The following is an 18,691-nucleotide window of genomic DNA, read 5'->3' on the forward strand; positions in this document are numbered from 1 at the left end:
TTTGTAGTGACCAAGGACTTGCAAGGACAAAACACAACAAGAAAAGTGGTACACATGACTTGTGCACTAAATTGCAAGTCTCAACACTATGCGATAGCTTTGTGTGTTGAATATGCTGAAGTTTAACAGCTTACAAGTCTGGAACTACATGAGTGACTAAATATTGGAAGAACTTGAATTTTTTGGTATACATTTAAAATTGATACCCACAAAAAATATACGTATTTTTAAAAGTGAAACTTTTCGCTCAAATAATAATAATAATAATAATAATAATAATAATACATTTATAAATGCCACAAATGCAACTGAATGTTTTTTCAAAGGCAATAAAGATTCTTCAAATGAAACAGAAATGGCTTATGAAAAATTACCTGAAGGAGAAACTGCATTGATAGATATATATATATATATACAGTATATATATCCTCAATTTCATTAGCAGTTCAGTGGAAAGAGAAAAAAGCATGTGGATCCAATCTTTGTTGTCTAGACGAATACATCTCACCCTCTCCTTTTTCTTCTCCTAACAGTATCTCAAGTGCCCGTGACCTGCTTCTAGCTGCCTGAAGGAAAATGAAAAGTGTGCCTGCTAGTTTCAAAGAGATTTATCACTGTCAATATGTAGACCTTGACAGTTTTTTGAAGCCCTCTGAACCAGTTTTTAGTAAGCTGAAAATTACTGTAAAATTCATGTCCATTTTAATCCAAATTAAGCTGTTGTTATCTCTGCGGTAAGTGGTCAGGTAACACGACACAAACCATCAATCTTTCCTAGTTTCCACTTTCTCAGTTGACTTGTCCACAACCTTTCCAGTCATTTGCGAATACTGAATAAGGATTTTTTTTTTTGATTCGTTGTTTAATCATTCAGACCAATTTGTGAATCTGTTTTATTCAAAAGAATCTCAGCAAAAGTGAGATTCACTACCAACTCTAACATTTTTAAAGTGCCCCAATTATGCTAGTTTGAAGCTTCCTAATTTTGTTTTGGAGGTCTCCTACAATAGGTTTATAATACATCTAAGGTCAAAAAACACTTTAATTTTCTCATAATATACATCGCACATCACCTTATTTCTCAAATAGTCTGAAAACAGTTCGTTTGAAGATTCAGTCTCTCTAAACCCCTCCTTTCCTACTACTCTGCTCTGATTGGTCAGATGGCCCAGTCTGTTGTGACTGGCTGACCGCTTAAAGCGCGTGTCGGAAACGAAACGCCCATTCCCACATCTGAATTTCAGCTCTGTAGGCTTCCTCAGCGCTTAATACACAGTAACACGTATAGTAACGATAGAGTCGTTTTTTCCCATGTCATTTCCAGAGTTCTTATCCTATTGAAGAGCAAGACATGTCTACAACATGAGCCAAACTCTTCCAGGCCTACAACTACAGTGTTTGAGGGCGGGTCAAATTAGACATTGTTCGCGGGCAGCCATTGAAATGCAAATTTGTCACATTAGCCAATTTTTCCACCGTCTGGCCGAACGGTTCTGGAGAATGGTAAGGAAAGGTTCTATTTATGTTTCTATTTGAGCTTGGTACAGCATGGCACACTTGGTCCGGAATTCTAAGCACGGTTTGCTAACCATGTTGAACCATGCTGGAAAAATGCGTGTAGTGATGTCGCCACCCAGGATTGGTCACTTGTCTGTTGCCTGGCTGCCAGTTCTCTGTAGCTGGCTAAGCGCGCTATTTGAGTGACGTAAACACAAATTGATAATAAAATTAAAAGAAATATCGATTCTTTCTTTTAGGAGACAATAACGTTATTTGTCGTGTACTTTGATTTTAAACATTTTGCAGACCTTTTACATTCACAAACAGCTATATTACACACTGTATGCGCAATAACAATTTAACTGGATTGAATTTGAGATCATTCAAATATTGGATATACTTAAAGGGTTAGTTCACCCAAAAATGAAAATTATGTCATTAATGACTCACCCTCATGTCGTTCCAAGCCCGTAAGACCTCCGTTCATCTTCGGAACACAGTTTAAGATATTTTAGATTTAGTCCGAGAGCTTTCTGTCCCTCCATTGAAAATGTATGTACGGTATACTGTCCATGTCCAGAAAGGTAATAAAGACATCATCAAAGTAGTCCATGTGACATCAGTGGGTTAGTTAGAATTTTTTGAAGCATCGAAAATACATTTTGGTCCAAAAATAACAAAAACTACGACTTTATTCAGCATTGTGTTCTCTTCCGGTTCTGTTGTCAATATCTGGTGCGCTAACATGTCAGCAGCGTCTTACGTCAGCAGCGTCACTGCGGAGTCGTGAACGCGGATTGACAACAGACCCGGAAGAGAATACAATGCTGAATAAAGTTGTAGTTTTTGTTATTTTTGGACCAAAATGTATTTGGACTAACTAACCCACTGATGTTACATGGACTACTTTGATGATGACTTTATTACCTTTCTGGACATGGACAGTAAACCGTACATACATTTTCAATGGAGGGACAGAAAGCTCTCGGACTAAATCTAAAATATCTTAAACTGTGTTCTGAAGATGAACGGAGGTCTTACGGGCTTGGAACGACATGAGGGTGAGTCATTAATGACATCATTTTCATTTTTGGGTGAACTAACCCTTTAATATTACATTTCTAATTAAGAACACTTTACATTTTAAGGAGGCATGAACACTTTAAGTTGAAACAACTTTTGTTTTTCACTGATAGACTACTGTTCAATAGTTTGGGATCAAGAAGAATTTCTTTTAAGTTCATCAAAGGCTGCATTTATTTGACCAAAACTACAGTAAAAACTGTAATATTGTACAAAATTTTAAAAAGTTATATAATTTTTTACTGATTTCTATTTTAATGTATTATTAATATAAAATGTAATTTATCCCTGTGATGGCAAAGCTGAATTTTCAGCATCATTACTCTAGTCTTCAGTGTCACATGATCCTTCAGAAATCTTTCTAATATGCTGATTTGGTGATCAAGAATAATTTATTATTATTTTATCATTGAAAACAGTTGTGCTTCTTAATATTTTTGAAAAATCACAATATTTTTTTTTCAGGATTCTTTGATGAACAGACAGTTCAAAACATTTATTTCAAATAAAAATATTCTGTAACATGTCACTTTTTATCTGTTTAATTAGCCTTAAACTTTTCAATAGTAGTGTTCATTACATGACTTTTTCTCAGGATGTGACTCGCACAAAATCAGTTCTTACTTTATAGGGTGAATGCCAGGCAGCAAGGCCTCCTATGAAGAGATGGTCAGTTCTCTGTAAACTCACGGCTGATGTGTCATTTCTTGGAATACTTCTGACAGTCTTAAAGCCAGAAATAGTGACTTCGGCTGCACAGTGAGAAAAATATTGCCTGTGGAATAAAAAAGATAAAAAACAAACTAAAGGAGCAGTGTGATATGCATATGAACAAAATGTTCTCTGTCTTGTTAGACACCATAATTTCAGGATCCTGTTTCCTGTATCTCTTCACCTAATGGCTGTAAGTGCACTCAATGAATGATCTTTAGTATTAATACCACAGACGTCTTTTAAGGAAATTCGGTTTATGTTAATAAGACACATTTGCTACGCCTAAAGGAGAACACAATTACTTTAAAAGCTAAGTACTGCTAATGCCTGCTTTATCTGTTATTATTTTCTGCTTTTAATATTCAGACCAATAACAGGTTATGCTGAATGACTCCTAATGAATGTGTTGTTTCCATGGATACGTGAGATTGAGAAAGAAAAGGCTCCACAGTGAATTCATTACCCAGTACAGCATTTAAAATATCATGGTTTCCGTGATTTTCAACTGGAACTAACAATCACTGTGTGATTTAAAGGCACACTATGCAGTTCCCGTTTTTCTCAAACAGCGACCCAGAGTCGCTGTGGAGTACTTGTATTTAACGTTACTGTCGTAAATACCACTCATGCAGAGCCGTCTCTGCACTCTTCCGACCGCGCTTTCTTCGTCGACTCTGCCATGATTCACGTCTGAAATGCATGCTAGTGTCTTCCATAGAGGCTGCTTCATATGTTGTTGATGTATGTGACGTCGTGCCGTAAAGCAAGTCATGATTCTTGCGAGATTTGTCGGAGCGCCACCTCTCAAACTTGCATTGCTGGTTTTGCCAGCGGCGTCCCCCCCCCTGTGCTTTGCTATCGGGATGATTCGCCCTACTACGAGTTCGTTTACCATCGAAATGATTTCGAAGCTGTTATATTAAGATACAAATCTTGCATAATGTGCCTTTAAGGCCATGTATGTATGTAAATGGTTTAATCTTGTTTAAAATATCAGCATATCATAACATAATGTGTGTGATACAGCATAAAAAAAAAACACGGTTGCAATTACAACAACTGTAAATGGTTTTATTGCCAGTTAAATGCTAATTAAAACGGCAGGCTAGTGTTGTAACACTGTAAATCATGACAGAAAAAAATCCACTAAGCAAAACAAATGATTTGCTACGCTCAAGGGCGTCTTTCACCTGCGGCTAATTGTTTCCTCTCTTCCTTTTAAAGACATCTTATGTGTCTCGGACAGACTGTTCCGGAGATGTACCCAAGCCTTGGGAGTTTTCCAAAGCTTATTCTGCCCTTCCAAACAACAGGGGAGGAAAGATAATTACCTCAGTGTGGATTCTGGGATAACTATGTGCAGCTGGAGGATTGGCCTACAGATGCTCAGCTCATAATAGCAGTACCCCCCCCCCCCCCCCCCCCAGCCTTGATATCCGTCTCCCTCTTCCCCGAGGTTCAAAGAAGCCAATCTTGACTGATTTGTTAAGCCTGTAATTCACAGGCTGTGGAGTTTTTCCTCTAGCTTTGCTCCACACCTGAGGACGACAGACCACCAGGCCCTGGACGTCCTCCCTCCGGAGCAGCCGGAGAAACTGTTAATTTAGAAGAGCTCTGCCAGAGCAGCCTGGCATTTTGCCAGAGAGCCACTGGTCCCATTGAGTCTCTGAGAAGACAGTTCCCCAGCAGGACACACAGAGAATGCTCCTTTCACTTAGAAATTGCTTTAAATGCAACAATAAAGCACAGCACGGTCCTTTAAACTGTTTCACGCTTCCACTTGGTCATGTGAGACATGAATAAGGGAGTGAAACTTAAAGCACTGCACTGAACCTTTTTTTTTTGAACAAAAATATTTTATATTTTCCCCATGTGGTCCACCTACATTGTTTTGTGCACAAAAAACGGTTGTTACTGAATTTTACATGACCATTTTCCACCATCTCTGAGACTCTCAGTCTTTTTTTGTGCCTTTAAGAATTCAGTAACACTTTATTTTGATGGTCCACTTTTGATATTCTGTTGACTATGTGGAACGTTGCACCTACATGTCAACTAACTCTTATTAGAGTATTAGTAGTAGAGTATTAGTCTATCTGCTAACACTATTTCGATGATCCCCCAACAGCCATTTAGTATAAGTAAATTTGCAAGTACAAGTAATCGATTGTCGAGTTCACGCGCGTGATCATAGGTACTAAACCTAGGCGCGTGAACTCGACAATCGATTACTGTGGACTTCGACCGAAAACAGGATGTAAATACAGGTATGTGCGCTGGCTGAATAAACATCATTTTTTATATATTTCTTTCACATCTACTGCTGTCAGATTCACCCGCGTTCACTCAGAAGGAATCACTCACATGACCTGTGCACTTGTAATGACACATCAAGGATGTTAAGAGGCTAAAAGCAGGTTTAAAACTTGCCCCATTGAAGTCAACAGGGTGCAAATTTTAAAAAGAGGATAACACGTTGTAGGCGATACCGATTTTTGTCGTTGTTCTCTGTACTGACAGCACTCCAAATGTACAAACAAATGAGCTCAATGTTAAAATTGACCGGAGTTCTCCTTTAAGAAGATAGTGTGTAATTGTGTTTAATGTTCAATTACACTGGAATTATTAGAACCATTTAAATTACAGTGGGTTACCATTGTGGAGAAGAGTGGAGCATTTTGTTAAGCTGTGGACTGATTCAAATACTTTCAACTGTTTTGACTGAAGGGGCAAGTAAATCTTAGCATTTAAGATACTAATATGTGCTACTGCTAACAAATCGCTAGCTATCAATTCAATTGTGTGTCACTAAAATAAATAAAATCTTAATGGATGAATGAATATATAAATATGAATACCTGAATCATGTCAGGGAGCCTTTAAAAATTCACTTTGAAACTACTTAAATGGGTCACTTAAAATGACGTCATTCCACGATGTTGAAGTTTCATGAACAAATTATGTTTGTTTAACGTAACCCAGTTATGTGGAACCTGTTGACATAAAAAAGTTAATTAAAGCCAACATAATTTTTTTGAGTGAATGACATGACACAATTGTTTAGTGAATAGTTTGCATCTGTATGTTTTCATAGTACAACAAACTCTATTTCAAAAGATCAAGGAAACTTTGATTTTAACAATATGACCCCCTTTTAAGAGATGGTCTCTCAATCCTGATTTTTTCTTTTCTTTTGACAATACTCTTTCAGCAAGTCTTTTGCTAGTTGGCACAAAAGTAATGAGTGATTTGTGCAGCTGGTGTATCTTGGAAGCTTTTCAAAATCTCTATGAAAAACAGACATAAACAGGCTGACGCACTCAAGATCGCGAGCTGGCTAAAGCGTCAGGATGTGAAGAGGCTGTGCTGTCTCTCAGAGACTCAAAATCTGATGAAATTTTTCAATGACTGTGTGACCGTGCATTTCACTTTCTGCTGAAGCGGATGAAAAGAAACAAATCTAATGGACCTGTATGAATTGTGCTTTTGAACATCAAAGACCTTTCAGCAATTTTTCAGCTCTCAGTCAAAATACCCAGAACTAGCAAATCTGGGGTTAGACTGCACCCATTACAGAGTTGAACAAATAAGAGCTGGAGAGAAATACTCATCATGTAAATTAATAATATAATGCGTATTTTCCCTGTACCAATGATCTCAATGCCACATGTCAGTCGCCCTGTTATTGGACACTTTTTCTTGGAGAATAAATAAATCATGAATGACTATGAATAGAGCTTTACTTTAAATCGAATTATTTCTAAGAAAGGCTACCTCTACGTTACTAACCATCTGTTTCCAGTTAATTAACTTTCTTCATGTCCATTACACAAGGTAGACTTCTGATTCATTTTTAACCTCTATGATCTCAAACTATTTGGATACTGGAGGACAAATTCTCTTACCTCAAACGCACCACATGCTCATTTCCATCAGCAACCTGCTGTGCTGTATTGATCCGCTGAACTCCCTCATTTTGATTGCAAGAAAAGTCGTACTGGAGTGTGTGGGTAATGTGGGTTAGTTCCATCTAATTATTCTTCATCCCATTCTTTGATCCATTATTTGTAATGGTAATGACATGTATGTCCAGCCTGATCTCACGGCAATTTGTACGAATTCTACGAGGTGGCTAATTCCTACGAATTCCTACGACCTCACTCGTACGAATTAGTACTATTTTGCTAAATCGTACATATTTTACGAATTGCCCAATTCGTATGAATTCATACGAATGACCTACCCCTGACCCAGCCCCTAAACCTACCCAGCACGTGGGTTTAGACAAATGAGGTCGTACGAATTCATACGAATTAGCCATCTTTTTATCACTCGTACAAATTCGTACGAATTGGTCGTGAGATCATGTTGGTATGTCATGCAATGTATATGCATATGCAGTTTTACCTGAAGCGTTCCATTGGAAATGTAGAGTTTGATGAAGAAGACACCTTTTTTGGCACTGGTCACATACAGCAGCGTTCCGTACATGGATTCAGTCTGGAATCTCATTGTGACACTGAGTGTAGCACCAATTTCAATGCCCTCAAACTCCAAAAAGGATTTCCCAGAATATCTCCCAAAACTAATATCTGTAGGAGAGAAATGTAGGCAGTTAATAAACAGTGTCAGCATAGTTTTGCTCAACTTGAACAGTGTAAAGTAAAAGTCGACGTGTGGATGCGTGTTGGCTGTACAGAGCCGAAATTTGCATAGATATCGAATAATTTATTTCATTATGGGTGTTAGTAAACAAAAACAACTTTTTTTCATAATTATATATAGAGTTGCATTATATATAATACAATAATATTACATCCTGCGTACATGAAAATGTAGCCTTACCCAACGGTGAATTATAATGAGAATGAACATCACAGAACCTCTGTTATCATGTCACTCCAAATAAAAAGTGGGCAATGCTTATTAATATTCAGTACTGTACAAGAACATGAGTCAATAAGAATGGAGAATCTGAATAAAAATAATGAATAAAACCTGAATAAACTGGAAAAACAGGAATATAAATTAAGTCTTGCATGGAAGAGAAACTTTTGTGACAGTTATTTATAATAATTTTTTGAATATTTTAACATTTTACTGTCCGTATTTCATTCTGCCACTATCCCTTTTTAATTAAAACTGAAGAAAGCATATGAGTAACACATTATGAACACTAGAAACCACAGAATTGATACCCTCCACATTAAATTCCCCACAATGAGCCAAGATTTCTCAATTAGCCCTGTATTGTTCTACCAGTTTTTAATATTTCAGGGTTACAAAGGATCACAGTGCTCTTAAAACTATGAATATGTTAATGCTAATTATAATAATGTTTAGCTCTGAGCAGAAAGAATAAGCAATAAGTTTTTTTTTTTTTTTAACAGGGACTTAAAGCTAACATAAAACAAAATACCACTAATAGTATTTTTGCATTATGCAGTACAGAACAGTATGTATATGTTGTTATTTTTATGGTTTCCCACAATGCAATGTTCCCTTTCCTTCCATTTCCAGTGGGATTTTTTTACATTTATATAGTCATACTGCAATACATCCATATAAGCAGTAAAAATAAAATTCCAAATATAGCTAATGTCGCATATCGCCAAATTTGTGTCCTATATAATCAGTACAAACAGAATCTGGAATGAACACACACACACACACACACACACACACACACACACACACACACACACACACACACACACACACACACACACACACACACACACACACACACACACACACACACACACACACACACACACACACACACACACACACACACACACACACACACACACACACACACACACACACACACACACACACACACACACACACACACACACACACACACACACACACACACACACACACACACACACACACACACACACACACACACACACACACACACACACACACACACACACACACACACACACACACACACACACACACACACACACACACACACACACACACACACACACACACACACACACACACACACACACACACACACACACACACACACACACACACACACACACACACACACACACACACACACACACACACACACACACACACACACACACACACACACACACACACACACACACACACACACACACACACACACACACACACACACACACACACACACACACACACACACACACACACACACACACACACACACACACACACACACACACACACACACACACACACACACACACACACACACACACACACACACACACACACACACAAAAGAGAACATCATAACAATTAAAGAAATCAAAGGAGATATAAAGTGATAAAATAAATACATAAATAAATATAGAACCCAAACTAAAATATTTAAGTCAATTCACAGTGTTGCCACCAATGCAATTTGCAGTAAAAAGTTTACTGCACTTTTAACCACTTTGAATTTACATTCACAGAAAATCTTGCTGAAACGTTGGCAAACAGAAATCATTATGAGTATCCGTTATATGGATGAAGATGTTATAATTAAAATTTGTACAGTCTACAAAAGTTCAAACGATCTCAGAGAAAGATTTTTGATGAAAAAATTCCACATTTGATGAAAGGTTTTTTTTTTTTTTTTTTTTTTTTTTTATATTAGAGCTATACTGTGCTTTCATTTGGCTTTCAAAAAATCTGAGGGCCCATAAAACAGGTGGCTGTAAGATCCCCGTCTTTCATTTTAAAGGTCTTTTATGCTAACTGCGCCTGGTACAGTAGCTCCTTTCTCTCGCAGGAGTGTGATCAAAGCTAAGAGTGACCCATTACCTGCCATGACTTGGTACATTTAAAAAGGCAATTTTTAGATCGCCTTTAATTGGGGGGGACAGAAGAATAACTCTCAAGAGGAAGTCTATTCCAATTAGTGGAAGGAAAGGGCCACTCGTCTAATGTTTAACAGCCGTCAGTGGATCCTCTGAAGCCACTGATGTTCACCTCGAAATGTCCTTACCATGCATCTATCATGTTTAGACTTGGCAGAAAATAACAATCTCTAATCCTTAATGAAATCTAAAAGCATTATATGTTTAACATTTCAAAGGAAGCAGTCATTCAAACGCTACATGGTAGCTAAAAAGCACAGAAACATGGCAGTTAGCATTTATCATATTTTGTAACATAAGGGCTGATAAAGCTAAAAAGGGCCTATTTTTCTTTCAGCAAGTGCATCGTACATGAGAGTAGCTTTCTAAGAGAGGGTCTAAGATGATCTCTTTACTGCGTAAACCTCTTTCTGTCAGCTTGAGAAACTTCAGCCCTGTACAATGAGGGGTTTTTAGCAGAAATTAACACCAACCCACATGATACTTGCAATAGCATATGGTTTTCCAAGAAAGGCACATAAATTCTCCTCGCAAAGAGAGTGAGGGACTGTCTGAGAAAAATTACACCAGCTTATTACATGCCTCATTTTAAGCCACGATATCCTGCTCTCTGTCATCCATATCAGTTGGCAATTATGGGACATTTTCAGAGACTTCCAGCCTCTTTGAGATCATTTAGGGTACTGATGCGGACAAACTTAAAAGACCGGCTCTGACTTGAGCAATTTGACCAGAGCATTAGCGTTGGTCTGGAATTAATGCCCTTCAATCTCAAATAGTTCCTACGAAAAGGTCTCGCCTCTGGGTATTTTGCAATGAATCGCTCAATAATGCGGACCTGCCTGCGGTATTCCTCCCTCCATGTGATTGACCGATGCTAGGCTACAAAACAGAAGCGTGCATCACGATTAATGGACCTACAGCAGATGAAGCCTTTATCAATATTTGCTTGACTTTAAATCTTTTTAATGCAGAAATCTTTTGATCTGCCGCTGAAGGTCTCTGGGGCACTTTGCCGATTAAGTAGCTTGTAGAAAAATCCCCTTGCGTCTGCTAAGTCCTGCACTCCATAATAGGACAAATATCTCAGAGTGAGGCCTGTGACTAAAAGAATGGAGACTTATCGGGAAACCAGAGGACGTGATCTCTGATTAATGAGGATGAATGCAGGGTGACTACGGAGCGTCTACCTTCTCCCTTCCCCTGGCATTCCAGGCAGGTTTACCAGCGCTGATGATGGAAAATTACCCCTCTGAGACTGAGCCATTCATTAATTTGAGATGCTTGTTTGGACTGATATAAGGCTTTCACGCAGTCCGTGATTGCTGCTGGGAGGCAAACTCTCACCTCATTAGCCGTTAACTCCAGATCCCTTTTTGAAATCTGCATTTCAGCCACTAACTTCTCCACGTGGTTGGCACACAATCTGCTCTGGCGGGTTCTTTAACATTCAAATCGTTCAAAGCGGTCAATAGGGACAGGTGATTGCGAGCTCATTCAGCGATTATTATCGACAGAGAGAGCTATGAAAGACACACTACAGGAAATATCTAACACAAAACTCTGTGGATAAAATAAGTCCGCAAACACTTTGGGGCTAGTTATTGCTAATGCTTGTGAAATGCTGACTCTGCTGGATCGCTGCCAGCTGTGCTGATGAACACTATTATGGGATGTATAAATATAGATCTCTGTAAAGGGAAACAAGAGAGAGAGTGCGTGTGCGAAAGATCAGCGTTTTCCTTACGGCCATTCAAAAACAGTGCTGTTTAATGTATGAATGGAAAGCGCATCCATTAAATCTATAGAGGAAAGTACTCATGAAATACATACAAATGCAAAGCTAACTTTGCACTTATGCACCATTTTCCAACATAATCAACAGCTTCTCCACCATTTGTACTACAGGCAGAAATGATACCTCACATTATGAGGTGTGCTTTTTTTCCTATGCGATCAGGATTGTTACCTGATAAACTATAAAAATGAGAAAAAAAGGATCAATGTGTAGAAGTGTTACTTCTAATTGTACTAAAGTCACTCATACAATTAATTAACTGATTTTACAATCAGATATGTCAATATTATAGTCACAATTTCCCTGTCATACACATATCTAATACTTCACAAACATATTTAGTACACTCTCTAATTACAGGAGTAAAATACACACACAAATGTGCAAGGTGCCCACAAGAAAATAAGACAGACATCATAAAACTCTCAGATTTATAAGCCTCATAAGTCATGTTAATGAGATACAGATTGAGCAGATTGAAACCATGATGAATAATTCAATGCTAGTTATGCAAATAAATTAATGATCATTTTCCTTTATTGTCATCTGATTTATGCCCTGCCTGCATAACACGTTACTCATCGCCCCATACATATAAGCCTATGAGAATTCAACCTCTTCAGTTTGCCTGACATCAACATGCAATGACAGATCACATGAAGCGAGCACATTTGAACTTCATTTCATATAGGAGCTCGACAAAAAAACCCGCATTCCTCTCGAATGCCAAAATTGCAATGAGAAGTAACTGTGTGCAAATTTATTATGTTTTTATATATTTTTTTGCTCATACTAAAGTAATGAGTTTTGTCACAAAAGCAGAAGTATTATATTTTTTCTCTTCCAAATATGATGGGCACACAAATTAACTCCCAAATGTGTCACAGATTCTTTGCATCACCACAAGTGTTGCATCAACTATTTGTTCAATCGTTGCATGTGAAGTTATACGTCCAAACCAGCATGACCCGACTGCCACAGACTGAGTTCAAGATATCAAAGAGGAATTCAAACTATCTTCTTTTGTTTCTATCTGAAATAGATTCCATACCCAGTAAACTGGGAATGCAGAGGAGGAGGAGAGGACAGCAGAAAGAGAGAGCAGAGGTATCATGCAAGTTCCTGGCTAATCTATTTATAGCTGCACCTAGGGCAAAAGACGTTTTTAGAGAGCGACCTAGATAGACATATCGATGAGAGTTTGTTGGCCTATCTGAAAGTAACAGTATATGTTCCTTCTTAAACACCGGAATAATTCAAATAAAATGATTGTGTAGCAAACTGTTTCTAATTTATTATAGTGTGAGACCAATGTGGGGCAATGAACGACAAACGACAAGACAACAAAATAAGAACTGGACTATGTTTAAAAACTTTGCCCATTTACTATGAGCAACATTTTGAATCATTTGAATGAGCCCAGTATAGGACATGTCATATGTGCATCAGAAAGGAGCACGTCCTGATTTTGCTGAGTTAGATTCCTGTTCCTGTTGTTCCTGGGTCAAAATATTTTGTTGATCCTGGAACAACATTCCTGACTGAAAATTTAATCCTAACCATACCCCTACCCCTAAACCTAACCATACCCATAACTTATCCCTAAAATCAGAGGGAAATGATAGTAACACCTAACCCTTCCTTAAGGAAAGGAAAAGGAAAGGAAAGGAAAGGAAAGGAAAGGAAAGGAAAGGAAAGGAAAGGAAAGGAAAGGAAAGGAAAGGAAAGGAAAGGAAAGGAAAGGATGAAAACAATGATTGTGCACGATTTAAAATTGAATTAAGAAGGCTTTTTAAATTCAAACACAATTCCAGAATTTAAATTGATTTCAAATTGTAGTAGCAATCATGCAGAATTTCAAATGGAATTTGAATGCATATTAAATTCAATATAAATGAAATTCAATATGAAAAATATTTTCTATAATTAGAAAAGCAAATACTGTCAAGGTAAAATAAAAATGTTTGCTTGGCATTGATAGACGGACAAACAAACAGAGATAGAGATAGATAGATATTTCATCATATTAAACTTTTGAGCTCAGTAAATTTCTCGTCCTGTCTTCTAATTTAACTTCCTGTAGGGAATTGAAAAAGAGCCATTTGATGAATGGAATCTGAATTTTTTCTACACCCAAAAGATAAATAAGACAAGTACAGATGAAAAATATAGCTGCAAGCAGCAATGAACGGGGTTCAAGCGTTTTAAGACCTTTATGCCATCTATGCTGTTAGGGTCTAGATGACCCCTTTGTATAACACTGTTTTTAGGTTTTACATTAATCATAATGTGGCACAATTGTCAAAACTGATATCTAAGAAAAAATGAAGTGATAAACTTTGACAAAATGTTTTTGTAAATATTATAATAGTGATTTTACACTGTCTAAAAATGAATGCAAATGCAAAAACCTGTGAAAAGAACTATATTAGTGAGCAGAATGACAAAATTAACATTATAACCAGTAGATGGCAGCAGAGGACCACTCATTGGCTCACTTTCATTTTAAAAGTGTTTCCCACCAGTAATCTCCACTAAAGTAAGGCACATTTTAACTCCATTAAGTGTGCTTGCACACACACACAAAGACAAATATGTTTTCAATGTTATTGGGATATATAATTGTGAAAATCTCTTTGAATGTCTATAGACCTTATGTAGCCCCGCCCCTTTTCAGCGCTGCGCTCTGTCTTTTGTCTTCCAGTCTGTATTTTCACAGCGATCTTGCGTATTTATGAATGAACGGCCCGTTTTAAAACCTTCCCGGTCTACTGACATTTGTTAAGATATCTGCTTTAAACATTACAATCCTCATGATAACTTTGTTAACTTTACATTAAGTACAGAGGTGTAGTGGTAAAAAAAGAGGTGGGTAAACTATAAATTCTGGTGGACCACGACGTGGTCACCCGGTAAGGTGGGCCACTGCCTACCGCTGTGTATCCTGATGGCATCGCTATAGGCTATCATTTGATGGTAGCCTACTACCAAGGGTATCACTGGTTGTTCCCTCACTATAGGTCACACAATCACTATTCAATTCATACATTAATCTAAGTTCTTGTTAAAGAGACTCAAGAAGGAATAATATGGTTGAAATCTATAAAGTTTACTAAATGACAAAACAGAGAGAACAAAAATATTTAAGAGAGCTAGAGAGGGAGGCTTATATCCAGGGCTTCCAATGCAATGCACTTGTACATAATGATTAGGGATTTGGGATTATTTTCATAGTCGATTAATCTGTTGAATATTTTCTCGATTAATCGATTAGTTGTTTGGTCTATAATATGTCAGAAAAATGTGGATCAGTGTTTCCCTGTAGAGGGAAAAGTCTTTAACCTGGTGCAGGCTTGATTCCCTCTGAATCTCTTATAACAGTTCATGCAGTATCCCTACATTAAACCAGCTGCCTGTAATGAATTTAAAAAAAAGGCACTTTTTTTTTGCCTCGTTTTAATGATTTCCTGGTGCGGCTGAAGGCCGAAAATATGCCGTCCCGCGATCAGGTTTCATTCTCGCGCAGCTTGTTTAGTAACTTCACGAGCGCTCTCTGCTCAATATTCCGTTCCGTGTTTGCGCTGCGCGTTCTGCTCTGTCGTTAACGGCCCAAATGCTCAAATCATGTACCGATCGGCGATCACGCACTGGAAAAGCAAAGTCCGCTCAAATAACGTGAAATTTAGAGGTGGATAAACGAAATTGTGAGGTGGATAAACGCACTTTGGAGGTGGGTAAACGCTGGTTCCGAATTTTGGGAGGTGCGCAAACGGCGTTTACGTGCGTTTAGCCTCCACTACATCCCTGATTAAGTAAATCCACTTCAAAAGCTAATTACTCCTAGACAGCAAAAACTATGTCACTGCATGCCACTTTAAGTCAATTGGACTAATGGTTGCATAGTAATAGCAGCTTTTATGTTTTTTTCATATCATAGCGCCACCAAGTGGTGAATCGCCACAGTTTTTTTGTGTGACCACAGAATGAGCTTGTACATGAGCATAACAAGTTTGGTAAAAATATCTCATTGCGTTCAAGAGTTATAGCCATTTTAGTGAAAGTGGCCCTGCCTACTTCGAACGTTTTGGCGTCCCGGCGCATGCGTGAATCACTGATCGAAATTCTTTTGACAACTTTTTGCCATGAGGGTCTCTAGAGGATGCATGTCAAGTTTCGGAAAATTCTAAATGGCAGAAAAGTTTTAATGCGGATATATAACAAAACAAAGAAAATAAAACAAAACAACATATAAAGTCTAACTATAAAGACTGAAACAAATGTGCATGTCTTTTTTCTAGATTTTGGCTACCTTGTATCAGTCCAATCTGCCATTTTTTTTAAAAACGATCCCAGCCAGTTGTCCATCAAAAGAGTGTGTGCATTCCAAAGACTAAATGGATTTCTGAGTTCAACTTGAGATGATAGATTTATCCCACCATTTTTGAGTTAGGACTATAGCAGCTTCCATGAGTTTTATCTTCCATAAAAAATGGCCTCAATTCCACCCCGTCTGGACAATCGGAGAGCGATTACTCAGCTAGTGTACCTCTCGGGCACTTGAGGAAAATTCTCATGGATGCCCAAGCAAACCTTTAAAGCTGTCTGTAGCATTTGCCTTCCACATTGTAAATTAATTGATTTCTGTAAAGTGCATGTTTGGAAAATTAACTGCACTATTCCCCAAGGGCACTGACTTACACACACTTTGTCTTTCTCAGTAGTGGCTGAAGAAATTAGTGCTGATGGTATCTTAGAGCAAACATTCATGCAGTCATATCCATACACATTTCTGTGCCCTCAAGAGATCCAAATGCAGTTTCTCTGTTTACTACATTTTTCATTCTGCGGAGAGGTTTAATTTCATTTTGTGTTGTGCCCCCCAGGACTACCATAACGTCTAGCTTAAATGTCAAAATCACTCCCAACATTTGCCAGAAACACATTTACCTTTATTTTCGCCCTGTAACTGACCTATTGATTTTTTTTGCTGTTTGCTTTGAATAGCGGCAATCTTAGATGTTCTTCTAGCAGTGCAGCATTTAAAAGATCAACTGTAACTGAGAGAAGGACATCTCATTCCCACTCTTTAACGCTGTGAAATGTGGTATTTAGAAAAAAAATACTTTGAAAACGGCTATGGGCCAGCAGTTCATTTTAAATCAATTCAGAAAGAAAGTGAAAAGTCATGCTTTAGGGAAATTTAAGCGCATTTCTTCTTCTAAAATAACTTGCTTAGACTATGCTTCACTAAATTACCTTCAGTGATTTGACAAATTTAGCCTCCAGAATCCATTTATTAGTCCATTGTCAGGAAATTGGGCAAGGATGGTTCAATTTCCTAAGTGATGTGGAAATTTAGTCCTCATGTGCCACACTGACATTTTGTCTCTTTACAATTCATTCATTGTTACCAATGGGCATTTTGTGTCATACTCAATAAACATCATAAACCATAGCACATAGTCTCTAATTAGCTACAATTTTTCCAGCGAAAACTAATTGAGTTTGTTCAAACTATTGCCTCTTCAGAGAACATTAGTGGAACAAATGTGGAAAAAGCTGTTATTATCAGACATACCACAGATGGTGAGTGTTTATCTTACTAACCTTTAGGGGCTCCCAGCTAATTTAGGAACAGAGCTAAGCAAAATGTATGTTATTTGGGAAATGTTTGCAGAATACACATTTCAAGGATGTTTTGTCTGGCATGATGTTGCCTGTGGTAAAGTATCTGTATGTTATTGTAGTCATTGATATCATATAGTGTGAAGGCAATTGTAAACTCACAAATAAGAATGACAATAACCCACCGCATGCTAACCCTCTCTCTGACAGAGAAAAAGCAGTGTGACCATCTCATTTTATGAGAAATTTTCCATAAAAACTGATATTGGGAATTAAAAAGTGTCTGCCTACCACCTAATAAAAGATCTAATTACAGAGAATTACAATGTAGGTTTCAAGTTGGCTTTAAATACAAATTATTCCTGACTACTAAAATAATATGTATCATATTAAGATACAAACTATTCAGTAATAGCACTTTATGCATTAAAGAAATTAAATTATTATTTTCAAGTGATCATGTGGGCTCTCATTTTACATGTAGTAGTTCAAAATTATGAATTAAAAATAAATAAATGTTTTATATTTAAGGTGTTACAATTTCCCCCAACTACTTTAGTAAAAAGTTTAATTTGCCCACATTAAAGGTATAGTTTACCAAAAAAGGAAAATTATATAATAATTTGCTTACCCTCATGTCATTCAAAACCTGTATGATTTACTTTCATCTTTTGAACATAATAGAAGATATTTTCAGAAAAGTCTCTTTAGTTTGTTCATACCTTGGAAAAATCAATGGTTTGGTCAAATTCATCAAAATGTCTTCTTTTGTGTTCTGCAGAAGAAAGTAAGTCACTCAGGGCTGCGTTTCCAGATAACGATGGATCTTAGTACTTACGAGGAATTTCTACGAGCGACTTTACGAACGTTCGTGTTCATTTCACGTGCGTTTCACAAAAATGCACTTAGCACGATCGCACGCAGCTGTGCTTTAAGTGCTACTTAAGAGTCGCTGTCCGTTTGTCAAGTGCTGAAATGTCACCTTGTAGAATGGCGCGTAATTGTAGCACACGCTTGTATTTTGAAATCTATAAAAAGCACAAACCTTCGGGTGGAGACACCAGCAAAATGGCTGAACCAAAAAATAAATAAAAAA

The 18,691-nt window shown here is 37.5% G+C and overlaps 1 protein-coding gene across 1 annotated transcript in view; it reads right to left on the minus strand.

Annotated features, from left to right (window-relative positions):
• The window catches only part of eys (eyes shut homolog), a gene marked incomplete at its 5' end in the record, with an annotated part of 292,239 nt that overhangs the window by 109,448 nt on the left and 164,100 nt on the right, over nt 1-18,691 (minus strand). The window contains 3 exons of the mRNA XM_084390837.1: nt 3,208-3,358; nt 7,203-7,294; nt 7,705-7,882. Of these exons, the coding sequence (XP_084246963.1) occupies nt 3,208-3,358; nt 7,203-7,294; nt 7,705-7,882 (421 nt within the window). The remainder of the gene's footprint in view (nt 1-3,207; nt 3,359-7,202; nt 7,295-7,704; nt 7,883-18,691) is intronic.

This window comes from Rutilus rutilus (assembly GCF_951802725.1).
Source record: "Rutilus rutilus genome assembly, chromosome: 20".
Lineage (NCBI taxonomy): Eukaryota > Metazoa > Chordata > Actinopteri > Cypriniformes > Leuciscidae > Rutilus > Rutilus rutilus.